Below are 14,145 nucleotides of genomic sequence, written 5' to 3' on the forward strand. Positions count from 1 at the left end.
GACCGACGCTTGTGTCGGCGACGATGAGAGCCGGATGAGGAGGAGTCAACCGACGTCGATCTATGGCGACGTCGAGAGCGTTTGTGCCTGTCTCTGCTGTTTCTATGAGGTGAGACAGAGCGTTCCCTGGAACAATGCTTCCTCTTTGCCGGTTTCTTCCTCGGTGGCGAGGGAGGGTGAGGAGGTAGAGGAGATACAGATGGAGCCGGTGAAGCCCGCCCAGAAGACACAGGGCTAACCGGGACAGAAACCAAGGTTGTTGTTGCTCGAACAAGCTGACTTGGCGTCGGAGAGGGAGCGCCAAGGGGTATAGCCGGCTCAGGCTGACGAGGAGGAAGGGGGGTAGCCGCCCCCGATGTCGAATCTTTGTCTCTCGACAAATCCTCCAATAAAGGCGAGAGAAGGTCAACAGATCCCGGCAAAGCTTGGGATACAGCGTCCTTAGCCTTTGTAGAAGCCTTAGTTTTCGCCTGTTTTGCAGGTTTTGCGGGAACCGCAGCCTTGGACGTCGAAGATTTTTTAGAAGGCTTCTTAGTTTTTGCAGGTAGGTCCGAAGGCTTACTGGCCACTGCAAGGCTGGGGGCGCCCTCAGAATGGGAGGCTGAAGAGGTGGAGGGAAGCTCCATGGGCGAAGGTTGAGAAGCAGCCAGGGCTGAATTCCAAAGGTGTAGTTTCAGCCTCTGTTGTCGAGCCTTTAGAGCTGCCTTGGTAAACGCCTGGCAATGTTCACAACTCTGGGCCGAATGGGATTCTCCCAGGCAAAAAAGACAAGTGTCGTGCCCGTCCTGAAAAGGGATTTTACCCGAGCAAACGACACAGCGGCTAAAGGGGCCCGAGGGTGGAGGGGGCATAGGAGAATAGAGTGCTCGCAACGGCCGTTGGAAAGGGCGGGAAGACGTGAGACTCACAAGCGGCAAGCAGAGCGGCCGCTGAAGAAAGTAAGTCCGATAGGCAGTAGAAGAAGTCGTAAGACGCGCAATAGTCGAAAAACCGGGTAATCCTGACCAAAATAGCAATAGAAAAGTGCAAGAGTAGTGGAGCTCTACCGAGAAGAACCATTCCACACGGCGGAGAAATGGAACTGAGGATTGGGCAGGCGGAGCATGTGCAGTATAGATAATGTTGACAATGTTTCTCTTGCAGAGCTCTGGAACATTCCGAGAAGACCAGCGCAGGCGCTGACTTAACCCCTTATTGTGTGCATTCACAGAAGACCACGCAGAAGAAAGATTGGATTACCTTGTATTAAATGTAACAAGAGATGTCATTAAAAGACTGGCCATATAGTAACTATGAGATGCAACAGTTATATTGGGAACAATTACTGACACATTAAAAAACAACAACCTTCAATTATTTCTATATTTTTTCTGTTTCCTTTCCTCAAATATTCTCTTTTCCAAAGACAGTTTACGTGGCTTACCAATTCTTGAAAAACTGTATTCATTTCCTCCTTATGTAAAATTTCATAATGATTGAATGTTTCTTGGTATTTTTGTTCTGCCTGCAAGAGCTGCTGTCCTTTTTCTTCCTTTTCTTGCTCAACTTTTGATTTTTCTATTTCCAGTTCATTACGAAGGCACTGTATTTCTCCTGTAAGAACCAAATAGAGCTAGAGTATTAATTTATGCCATATTACCATTTATTTGAGCACTGATCATTTGCTCCAAAATAAACTGATAGCGAATAAATATAGGAAGCTTCTCTTCATAGCCAGCCCCTCTACTATGCCCTCAATGGTGATGGAAAGGGTGTTTTCAAGGTATGCTCATTGATTAAAGATTATGTTCCTTATTGAGTTCATAGCACATGTGTCTGTACTGGTACTGTATCTGTATTGGAGTGCAAGACAGAATGTTATGGTTTATGGTATGGTGTCCTGACAGAACTGGAGCAGATTTTTAAATAAATTCTCATATACACAAATCCACACTATTTGTTTACACAATATATTTCTCATTTACTATTCTAAAAGTAAGGCAACAAATAACAAAGCACTGAAAACTTACCAGAAACAGATCAAATTTCTATCCACATTCATGGTAAATCTATAAAAGCACCATTACATTTTTAGCCCTATAGTATTAATTCTTCTTTCTCATTCCAATTTTAAATATATGAATTTATACATCATTTAAAAATTATTTATTTTAAATATTTATATGTTGCCATTTTGTAACTAAGGCATGTGCCACTACGGCCAGATCTCCAGGAACGGGCACAGCTAAAACACTATTGTTAACTGTGACAAGACGCTCCTGGCCACCACTGAAATCTGAGCCTCCAGGATCAGAGATGAATCCAGGAACACTTACAATCTGCACACCTATGTTTTCAGAAGGGGTACAGTCCTATCCAGCACAGGCTGAATCCCTATTCCTTGATTTACCTTTCAAGTGACGAGGAGCACCTCTGCTTTGTCTGGATTAAGTTTCAGTTTATTTACCCTCATTCATTCCATTACTGACATGACACTTACTTAAAACTGAAACAGCTTCCTCGGGTTTAAATAAAAAGGAGAGATAAGAGTTGGATGAACCCCAAAACTCCAGACAGCCTCTCCCAGTAGTTTCATGTAAATGTTAAACAGCAGAGGGGACAAACAAAAACTCTGAGGGACCCACAGCTCAACAGCCAGGGTGTCGAACAAGAGTCCCCCAACACCACACCCTTGAGTTCTTCCCTCTAGGAAGGACTGGAGCCACAGTAAAATAGTGCCTTCAAGTCCTGTCCCAGAGAGATGACCCAGCAGGATACCATGGTCAATACTATTGAAAGCTACTGAGGTCCAAGAAACCCAACATGCACATGAGCAGCCTCCTGCAAGCGCCACCACGCACATGCGCCCCCCACCCCGTGAGTGGAGAGCACACATGTGCCCCCACAAGCACTGCTGCGCACATGTGTGTGAGCACACTCTGCTCCCTGCAAGCGTGCTGCGTACATGTGCACAAGCACCCCCTGCAAGCACCACTGTGTGCATGCACGCGAGTGTGCTCCACCCCTCTGCGGGCGCACCCCCCATGAGCATGCCACGCCCCCTGCACGAGCATGCCACACCCCAACCAGTCCATGGTTGGGAAAAGTTTGGGGACCATTGAGCTACAGCATCCCTGTCCGAGCAGATCCGAGCAATTTTACCTCCAAATTTCTTAACATTATGGTCAATAGTAGGCCAAAATGTTCTAAAATACACAGTCTAGGGAGTGTTCACTTATACAAAAACTGCTCTTTCTTCTTTTGTGATCAACGGATCAATAAACATTTTGTTGATATTGCTGTTTTTCTGGAAGCCATACAGATACCGTACTACCCCTCAAAGGAATTTCTGAAAATATCTTACCTTGTATAACTTCTTTGGCCTGTGTGATTGCCTGAACTTTCATTTCCAAATGACCATTGTTAATTTCCAATTGAGACACTTGCTGCTGAGCTTGAAAGAGGCTCGATTCTAGAATATCTTTTGTCGATCTACAAATTACAACAGAATTATTCTTAATCTCTTACTTCTGGAAAAGGAGGATTCAATCCAGAATTCAGCAATGCCAGTTTAACTTGGATGCATAATTAGAAAAAACAAATCTATACATTTCAACCTTTCATCTACCCACTTAAATGTAAACATAATGATCTGTGTATATATTACAGATTACAGTAGTTTGTGGCAGTATGCAACTGTCAACCCGAAAACAAGAGAGTCAAAGTTCACAATAACAAAAACGCTTTTAAGTGTAGCTTGTGCTGATTTAAAGAAACTAGATCAGTTGAACTACGTGCAGGATTTCACATTTGGCTATGGCTGGAACATCTATCTTCTATGCAGTTATTGTACTGCTTCCATATAAGCAGAACTATCTCTGAAGTAAGGCTGCACAATTTAGACACAAAACCCTTCTTTGACAGAAAATCTTCTTTAAAACTCCAGAACTACTTGTCCAATAATTATTCAGTTAGTCTTAAATCTTAATCTTTCACACCTGCCTTCTCTCTGCAATCTCTTACCTGAACTCTGCTACTTGCTCTGTAAGGGTCAACCTCTCCCTCTCGGCAGCCCCCAGACGTACTTCCAGTGTAGACTTCTCTCGCATCAGCATCTCCTTTTCTTGGGACATCTTCGCTAGGACTTCTTTAAGATGATATGACTCCTGGTGTGCTTGTTCCAGATTGGTACTAGATGTTTCATGCTGGTGATGAAGCTGGAAAGACGGACAGAAAAAATCAATTTCTAGCATTGATGGTAATACCTGACAAACATGCATTGCGACAAACTGTGGCAGGAAAGAAGATCCTTTCAAGAACAGAAAATAATCCTCACATGTATGATGAAACTGCCTAGTACCCTTAAAGGAAAAATGAATCCATTACAGCTGGGCTTACTAATATATCAAACCTTCAATGTGAAGAAGTTTGCTTATCTACACGGAACAGAATACAGTGGTGCCTCGCTTAGCGACATTAATCCGTTCCAGGAAAAACGTTGCTAAGCGATTTCATCGCTAAACGGAATAAAAAAGCCCATAGAAACGCATTAAGACGTGTTTAATGCGTTCCTATGGGCTTAGAAACTGACCTTATGCGAAGATCCTCCATAGGGGCAGCCATTTTTGGTGCCTCTAAAGCAAGGCAAAACAGCGGGTGGCCATTTTGTTTTTCCAGCGGCCATTTTGGAACCACTTATCAGCTGACCGAAAATGGGGGCTTTGCGATGATCGCTTCCCCGCAATCATTGCAAAGCAATTTTTCCCCATAGGGGCCATCGCTAAGCGATCGCTCTGGCGATGGCCAAAACCCCATCGCGAGGCACCACTGTATGTATACAAAATTTATGTTTGTCAGAATTCCTATATTCACTGAATGGGTGGGCAAAGTGCATGGACTGAATGTAGCTCCCAGTGTTCCTCCTGCAGCTCCCTAAATCCTCAAAATGCACCCCTAAAAAGATTCTGGGGCACAGTTTATCTTGTTAAACATAACACTGGAATCCTGGGCCTGTTTTAGGCCTTTAAAAGCCCTTATAAACTGGGAGTGACTGGTTCATGACATCTACGAGAACCATATGCCATTTCAGAGACAATTTTCCCCTCGAGTTTCATGTGGCAGGAATGCTGGAAAATGTGAGCTCTTCCAAGATCTAAGGGAAAACCAAAATGGCCCAAGAGCCTCAAAGCCTATCCCCACCCTACCCCCATACCGAACTTACTGAAACAATTCACCAAGCAGTCAGATTTGAGAGAAAACTGTTGCTCTCCAGCAATAGTTACAGAACACATTTTCAGCATTTAAAGCCGTTTTAAGCATTTTAGTACAAATATGATTAGTAGGTGTCTTGTCAAACCTGATAAATAACCGTGAGAAATAAGATAATTATTATTCTTCTCTTACAACTAACACTGCTGCCATTATTTTTATTATTACTACCAACATTACTTGCAGTATGCAAGACCTTCCCCTTTGGAGCAACTGCTGTTGCTGACAATTGACCATGCAGACTAACTCTCAAATTATACTCACTTTATTCAGCTTCTCACAGGTTTCTTTCTGTTCATCTTTCAGCTCTCTCAACTCATCCTGTAAGCTATTCTGCAACTCATCAGCCTTATGTAAGAACTGCTCCAGCTGAATCTTCTCTGCACATAATTCCTGATTTGTTCTTTCAGTTTGTTTGAGCTGTTTCTGTGAAGAAACCCTTATTTTCTCTAGGTGATCCACTTTGTCCAAGAGCATCTGGTTTTCCTGCTCCAACTGCATCCGAGAAAATAGCAGCAACAGTTGAAGAATACTGTCTTAACACCTAGAAGACCTCCCTTCCCACATTCTGAATACAATTACAGTGGTGCCTCGCTTAATCCGTTCCGGAAAAAAACGTTGCTAAGCGAAAACATCGCTAAGCAAAATTAAAAAGCCCATAGAAACACATTAAAACGCGATTAATGCGTTCCTATGGGCTTAAAACTCACCTTTAAGCGAAAATCCTCCATAGCGCCACCATTTTCGCTGCCTCTTAAGCAAGGAAAAACAGCGGGCGGCCATTTTATTTTCCCGGCGGCCATTTTGAAACCGCCGATCAGCTGTTAAAAAAGGGTCGCTTTGCCATGATGGCTTCCCTGCGATCATCGCAAAGCGAAAAAAGCCCATAGGGACCATGGCAAAGCGATCGCTTTTGCGATCGCAAAAACTCCATAGCTAAGCGATTTCGTCGCTCAACGGAGCGATCGCTATGCAAGGCACCACTGTATGTATTATTTGTACTTTCTCTAATTGCACATGAGAGCTGCTCATAAATCTAGTTCCTCTGGAACCTTCTTCTTACCTTCAAGATTAGTTGATTCAACTCCACTTTGTCCACTGCTAGAGCTTCATTAAGAGCACTCATTTTTGTAGTCACATCATGAAGATCAGCAATTTCTGCCTTCAGTTTATTATGTGCACTGGTTAACTCTGCAAGTGACTGCTCAGTCTTGAGAAACAAATAAACGAAATAATGAAAATGTCAAACCAAAACATACTTGTTGATAACCAAACACCACATTTCTCCACAGCGATTTGGATTAAAACAAACAAACTCAGTTTTATTTATAAATGACAGCATTCAGATATAACAATAAAAATATGGTTCACTGAAAAAATGAGTATGTTTGAACCTAGCATGCTTTTTTGATTCCTCTTTTCCTCCACTGTGACCATGACAAGACAAGAGTCTTTCACTTCAACATTCAGTTGCTCACTTTAGTTTATTTTTTTAAAATTATCATTTATAGTTTATCATTTATACACAGACCAAGGGTGATTTGTTCCACTAAGCCAAAATTAAGACTAGTCAGTTTGCTTGGTTTAGACAAAACAATAAAAGGCTATTAAAAATGGAAGCAAACGCTTCCATGCTTCTCTTCACAGCCATGCTTGAGGAAGGTAAGAGGGAGCTGAAATGTACCTACTGTACATTTATTCCCATAGCAATACATCACAATTTATGGTTACATCTAAACTAGGCAAGTGAGGCTTTCCTACTATAGCCCCAAGCACCCTAAAAACTGCTTCTTATAGAAAAGAGGCCTTCTAGAATGGTACATAAATCAAAAGGGAGGGCCACTGGAAATATTCATAAACCCTTGTGCAAGCAGAAGTGCCTTTGCTCATCCCAAAAATGTTTGATTCTTTAGATTACTATTGTTCTCACTCTTTTATTTTCCCTGTCCCCCATCCTGGAGGGTGTTTATGGATGCTATTATAGCAGGAAAAGGCCACATTAGTATTTCTCAGATTACATGGAAGTAGGAAATCTACCTATGCTTAGAACAGGATTTTAGTCATTCGAGGTCCTTCCCATTTCCATGATCCTTTAATTGTATGTCCCACTATGCCCTCTCCCATTCTCCTAGCGTTTCTCTTTCCTGTGTAGATAGCCTTTCATCCACAGCTTAAATTCCCAAAGAATTGCTTCTCTGTAGTCAAAGTTGTTGTTTGATCAGGAAAATTAAAGCAACAGCAAGTATTTTCTTTCCATGAACCTGTTACTGGGATTGTTTATATTAATACCAGAAAAATGGCCCAATTGCCAGAACTGTGGTTATTTCAACAAAATGAAAAATTTGAGTACAATTCTATAGCATAATTCTCATTGAGATTAGAACTAAACACAACATGCTTTCCACCAATTTCTCAAAATCGGAAAAAGCTTTGAGAAGCTGTCTCATTAAAGGGAAAAACAGCTACTGGGATGAGAGGAGGACATTATTTCATCATTACTGATCCAAATATTTTCTTTCCATGAAGGAAATGACAGGGTGTGAAGCAGGTTTTTTTTCATATTGGAAAAATAGTGGAAGGGGGGGATTTTAAGGAGAAAGGGTTAAACAGCAGTCTTCAACTGTTCATTTGTCCACCTGAAGCTTCCCAAGGCGAATTTTAATGAAGGAACCTGTTTTATACCTATATTTTTATGGTCCTGCTTCTTGTCCTGTCCAGAACAGAGCAGAATTTTTGAATCTTTGAAGTCGTACTATTATGCTCACACACCACCAGGATTTAGCATTTAATAACTACATCATAATCTATGATGAGTCTCCTCCTTGAAGATAAGAGTACATTCAGTCTATGTTGGAAAAAGCTGTGAAATTTGAGCTATTTCCTCTTCAACATAAAATTGCAGGTAGAATACAGAAACTGATGTAACACTAAGAACAACTATACCTGCTCTAGTGCTGAAGTCAGTTCATTTTTTTCTTGTTTCAACAACTCCTCATCAAGACGAGATTTTTCAAGTTGTTCTCTCACAGCTAGCAACTCATTTCTTAATAAGGAATGCTTTTCTTCCAGGGCATTTCGATCTTCTTGACTAGACAGGAGGAAAACCATAGGTGCCTTGTTGAAGAAGGGAACTAAATAAATATGTCATTGTTGAAGTCAAGATGCATCTTTCGTTTCTTATTCTAGGAGCACGGATATAGTGCCAAAAATGAAGGAAATGTACATCTTTTAATTAGTTCCTTGTTCCCTATAAAGCTATAATGAAATGGAGAGGCAGAGGTACTAAGACCAAGATTTTAGAAATTTAACAAATTGCCATTATCCCTTATTCTTGTTCTAATAAGACAGAGCCTATGCAGTGTAATGGCTTTAACTGAGCAAACCGTTTTTACTCAGTCCTTGACTCGGCAATATACTCACCAACTAGCTTTCGGTAACCTACTTTCTCTCGGCCTCAGTGGCTTCATATTCCCACTTAAAATATGGGGTATTACCATATTATCGTAGCTTACAAAACTGATACAAATACAGAGCATTGATGTTAATTATTACAATAACCTTTAACTATAATTATAATCAGTTATAATTATGATAAATAAAACATTTATCTTACTCCTCAACCTCTACTGCTATACAACAAAAAAGCACACAGAGCCTTCAAAGTTGGCACAGAAAAAGCACAAGTATGTAGTTCAGATGCTCATCCCTAGCAGTGTCAAACGTGTTGTTCCACAGGTCAGTAAACTGTAGAACCACCTGCTACACAAGAAAGAATGTGCTAACTGGGAAAAGAACGGTACTTTCTCAGCACAAACATGCTGCTCTTTGAGGAAGAAAAGACAAAGGCTCACAGGTGTTCTCTCTCCCGCAGCATCCTTTCCAAGTCTTGCTGCTGGTCTTCCTTTTCCCCATTCATCATGTCTCCTTTAAGCTGTAATTCAGTGTTGCTACAACGCAAGTGACAAGCCTCCTGTTCTAAGACTTCCAGCTGCTGCTGCAATTCTTTCTGAGACTTCTCGAGGGATGCATGGTCACTGTGGAGTAGCAGTTCCCAGTTAGAGAAAAAAAATAAAAGCAAAACTACATGGAAAACCTTTGTTTGTGTTTATCCAAGTGATATTTTCCAAGCGGCCTAATAGCTGTTGAAGAGAATCCATGAGAAGAAAATTGTTGAAGACCTGAAAATGGTGGCATCATTCCCACTTCAGAGATAAAAAGGCCAACCGCTGCCTTTCTCAGCCCTGAAATAGCAAGGTGCCATTTTACAAAACTGTTCGCAAACAACCTATCTGGGGAGAGAGATTTCAAAGAACACAAAACATGAAACAGTTATTTAGCAATATGATATATTCCACAACATATATTTCTAAAGCAAAAGTGGGCAACTATGGCCCTCTTGATGTTTTCTGACACCATACAGTCATAGGTTTCCTGCATTGGTAGGAGTTGAACCAGCTGAACCTAACAATCTGTTCCAACTCTGCAGTTCCATGGTTTTACAATTTTCCACAATCCCTCCCCTCAAGCTATAGCAGCGGTTCCCAGCCTTGGGTCCCCAGATGTGGTAACCTTGCTGAAACATTGGAAAACCATGTGAAGGCAAAGGTTACGTTGACCCTGATTCTGCAGCCAAATATAATAACATTATACCTGCCTTTATCCGGAGCTGATGCATGAGGTCATTTGAACACAGGTGTTGTCACTTCAGATATCTATATTGGAGTAATAGTTTCTCTGAGCACATCACTTCTTATCACTTAGCACAGGTGAAATCATGTCCAGATTACAGTACAAAATGTAAACAGCCACACCTGAAACTAATAATGACTGTCTCACTCTGTACTATAAATAAAACTCACACAGAAGTGTGAGAGAGATTCATTTCTCCCTGATTCCTGCCTCCGTGTGCTTCTTCATCCTGGAAAGGATCCCCAAAGCATTTCTACACCCAGATTTTTTTGTACTAAAACTCCCAGAAGCCTTCACCACTAACTGTGCTATCCAGGATTTCTGGGAGTTGTAGTTCAAGAACATCTGGGGACCCAAGGCTGGCAACCACTGAGCTATACTGTCTCAAGTTGGTGAGAGCTGGAGTCAAAAAAAGGAGCTGGACAGCCACAGATATCCAGTGCTATCCCAAAGAGTGGAAAAGGCACACACATGACTGACCTCCGGAAGGTGTCCAATGTAGAATGAAGATGTTGAAGTTGGTCAGTAAGCGTGTCTCGTTCTCGTTCCATTTGCTCCAGCTTTTGTCTCAAAAGGCAGCAGTACCCTTGCTGCTGCTCTTGTTGCTCTTCCAAAGAACTGACAGTATTCTGACTGGCTAAGAGCTGCTGTTTCAGGTGCTGCAGAAGGAAAAGGCAAACTATAATGGTCAGCAAAAAATGATGACAGATCATGGACACTGAAGGGGTATTACATACAAACAGAGCTTCATAGCTGTCAGCTCACAGATTAGAAGCAGGTGGAGACGGAAGGAATGCTGCATACAGACACATAAAAAGACTGGGACGTTGGGCATAAAGAGCAATTAGAAGAGTAGAAGTGAAACCAAAGGAGTGGGACCTGCCACAAAGCGTTAGGCATCCTTCAGTCTCGAGAGACTATGGTAACGTGCTCTGTATGGAGGACTTGGAACACCATCTAGTGTGGCTGAGAAGGCCAATTCGAGAGTGACAATCTCTTCCACAATGAGGACAAATACAGTCTGTCCCCTGTCCAGCTCCCTGATTTTGCTGCTTCTGGGACTGGCTTTTTGCCTTGGCCTGCTGAACAAGTGTCTCCTCAAATTGGGAGAGCCCATGTTGCACCGCCTGCCTCCAGGCTGAACGCTCCGATGTCAGGGTTTCCCATCTGTTGAGGTCCATTCCTAAGGCCTTCTGATCCCACTTGCAGATATCCTTGTAGGATATCATTACACAAAGAATAATGACTGCCCAAAACACTCTGAAGGAACTACGGAAAGAGGTTAACAGGAAGAGGAAGATAGCTGAAATTTAGAATGCAGGACCTAATAGCAAATAAAAGTGTTGCAGCAGTGTGACTTGTGCTAGAGCTCGCAAACATTATTTTTTTGGACAACTCTCCAACTCTCCTAGTGGCTAAACTAACTGGGGGATTCTGGAAGTTGCAGTCCAAATAAACAATCTGCACAAGTACTGACATTGTTACTGATGAAAAACTCTTATTAGTAGGAAAGCAACTGAAAGCTTCTCACCTGCACTTCATTGCTTCTTCTGCTCAGCACATTACGCACAAGGAAGAGAGTACCACGTGGGTCACCAAGCTTCTGTTGCAAGGAACTACAAGGCTCAGCATGGTTCTCAGCTTGCAGATTGCAAACGGTTTCATCACTCTCATTTATTACTGCCTGAAATCCAAGACCAGCATTACTTTTCCAGTTCTGTAAATTCATAACACCAGTTCACACTACTTGTCATTCAACTCAGTCTTAACTCTTGAGAAATCATTAAACTGAAGACAATTTATAGGAGGAAAGATTTATTTTTATTGCTGGCCTTTGTGTGTCTTATTTTTTGCTGCTTCTTTCTTGTATGAGATTCTATGGCATGAGATTTTATCATAAATGCCACATTAGGTGGGCTTTGGCACTAGGCAGCCTAGACATATTTTAAATACATACACTGCAGAATTAAGGAAAATTACCCCAATGAGAAATGTAGGTGGCAAAAAATGGTAAAAGGAATAAAAAGCCCAAGAATTGTTTGTAAAATTAATAAAAAGGAAAGGAAATAGCTACAGTACTTTCTAATGTACAGAATAAATGAGTATATTATCAACCCTGTTTAACTAAAAATAGGGATATGTTTACACCAGAACGTACCAGTGCCCAGCCTTATAATGAGTTTTAATGCCACAGTTTAGCCCTGAAATTGGAGGTTGAAAAGTTTCTTCTGAATTACAGTTCTAAAATCTTCTAGGCATCTAGCTGGGAGATTCTGGAGTCTAAAAAAGTTAACTCATCCAAGTTCTGCCCATATGAAGCAATAAATACAGAAGCTTTCCAGCCAACTTCAGTTTATTGCTTTGCCTTGTCCATATTTTCTTTTCTTTTGTATTATTTTTTATTCTATTTTATGTTTTTATCCCACCTAAATAGTGGCAGAGCCATTACTCTGGGCAGCTAAAAAAACCATAGAGTAATAATAACAACAATAGAAAACAAACAGACAAAATTCCTGAAAGTGCAGTAGCATTCAGGACAGAAGAATATATATTTATTTTTTTAAAAAAAGGTGGCAGGCAGGGAAAGATAATTACAATGACTTAATTTGGGTCAAGTTATGAGAAGGGTTGTATCCCATAACTTGACTTTTCCAAATTCTATCTGAAATACATGAACGCATGAATGTACCCCTGTGCAGAGTGCACAAAACCTGTCTGACATTTAGAACATATGCTTACACTGAATTTACTTTAAATTAAAAAAAAATACAAGAACTTCTACAAAAGGACTATAATCCCAATTATGCCTACTTGACTTATTTCTTTTATCACATGTTGAAGAGAAAGGATCTCTTCATTTACATTCTTGCTCAATGATTGTTCATATTCCATCTCCAAACGATTAGCCTCCTAGAAAAAGAACAAGGGTGATTAGGAGAGTCCAGACATTTCCCCAGACATATCACATGTCTTCAGAAGAATGGATTAAATAGGAAAGACAACATAATACCAACAGATATCTCCTTGTGCCTAATACTACATTGGCCAGAATTAATATGCCAAGTGAAATCATCTAGTTAAAGAAGAAGAAGAAGAAAAGTTCCATCTCTAGGCAGGCCAAGCAGATAGAAGCTATGGAAAAGATGATAATAAGAAGAAGAACAGTAAAAAAATCAGCAAGTTTCTCACTATACAATTCCGTTCTAGCATCAGCATAACCATGCAAATACAAACCACTGGTTTAGACATCTCTCTTCTAGTACTGTTCATCTCTGTCACTAGCAGTGGATGCACTGAATTACCACTGAGCTATACAGAAGTTAATTGTTCCCCTTCATATTTAGAGCAAAAGAGAGAGGTTCTTCGCTGAATTATTTTCTTAGACACTCTACTAACACACCAGAATCTCCAGACTGTCCCTGAGAGACTTCAAACTCTTCTCCTTCTCCTCATTCTGTTTTTGAGACTTTTCAAGCAAGGCAGTCAACTCAATCACCCTAGGAAAAGAAAAGCAGTAACACAAGATTTTCATTTTACCCCAGCAATATTTTGCATATAAATGAAATCCAGCACTTTTAAAAATTCTAACGGGAAAATGAATTCTGAATACCTTTTCATATGTTTAAAATCATCATCCCCAGCAGTGTCTATTTTACCAAACAGAGCATTTTCCAACTGAAATTTTCCATTTATCTGTTGAAATACCTCATGCCACTGCTCAGTATTATTCCAGCATTACATACAACACAATGGCCAACTTTCCTATATGCAACACCTTCTTCTAATCCAATTTGTATGAGTACCAAAACTGAAATTCCATATGCTCTGCTGATATCTACAGTAACTTCCCACATAAAACCAGTTTCCAAATCCAGCATACCACCAATACAAAGAAAAGGAGTCCAGGATGTGAAACAGAGTCTCTCTCTTTCTTTATGTGACATCTGAAGATAGCAATTCTAATATCCAAACTGTTTAATCTAGGACAGGGTGGACAAACTGCAGTACCCCAGATATTGCTGGACCACAACTTGCAGTATTCCTTGCCATTGGCTATGCTGGCTAGGGCTGATGCTAGATGCAATGCAGCAACATCTGCAGGACTCCACTTGTCCCATCCCAATCAAAAGCGTTATTTGCATCTCTGCTAGTTTATAACCCCTGTCTGCAAACCAAGATATTTTTATCCCCTTTTTCTATTTTAGTGCC

General features: G+C 41.0%; 1 protein-coding gene across 3 annotated transcripts in view; it reads right to left on the reverse strand.

Annotated features, from left to right (window-relative positions):
* CEP250 (centrosomal protein 250) overlaps positions 1-14,145 on the reverse strand; it is a 50,969-nt gene that overhangs the window by 24,482 nt on the left and 12,342 nt on the right. For all 3 annotated transcript variants that reach the window (XM_020782470.3, XM_020782471.3, XM_020782469.3), the window contains exons 8-18: positions 13,337-13,433; positions 12,748-12,846; positions 11,468-11,620; positions 10,417-10,595; positions 9,099-9,281; positions 8,191-8,335; positions 6,311-6,457; positions 5,512-5,742; positions 4,003-4,196; positions 3,344-3,471; positions 1,424-1,593 (exon numbers count right to left, since the gene is read on the reverse strand). In XM_020782470.3, coding sequence (XP_020638129.3) covers positions 1,424-1,593; positions 3,344-3,471; positions 4,003-4,196; positions 5,512-5,742; positions 6,311-6,457; positions 8,191-8,335; positions 9,099-9,281; positions 10,417-10,595; positions 11,468-11,620; positions 12,748-12,846; positions 13,337-13,433 — 1,726 coding nt within the window. The remainder of the gene's footprint in view (positions 1-1,423; positions 1,594-3,343; positions 3,472-4,002; positions 4,197-5,511; positions 5,743-6,310; positions 6,458-8,190; positions 8,336-9,098; positions 9,282-10,416; positions 10,596-11,467; positions 11,621-12,747; positions 12,847-13,336; positions 13,434-14,145) is intronic.

This window comes from Pogona vitticeps, chromosome 4, assembly GCF_051106095.1.
Source record: "Pogona vitticeps strain Pit_001003342236 chromosome 4, PviZW2.1, whole genome shotgun sequence".
In the NCBI taxonomy this organism is placed as follows: Eukaryota; Metazoa; Chordata; class Lepidosauria; order Squamata; family Agamidae; genus Pogona; species Pogona vitticeps.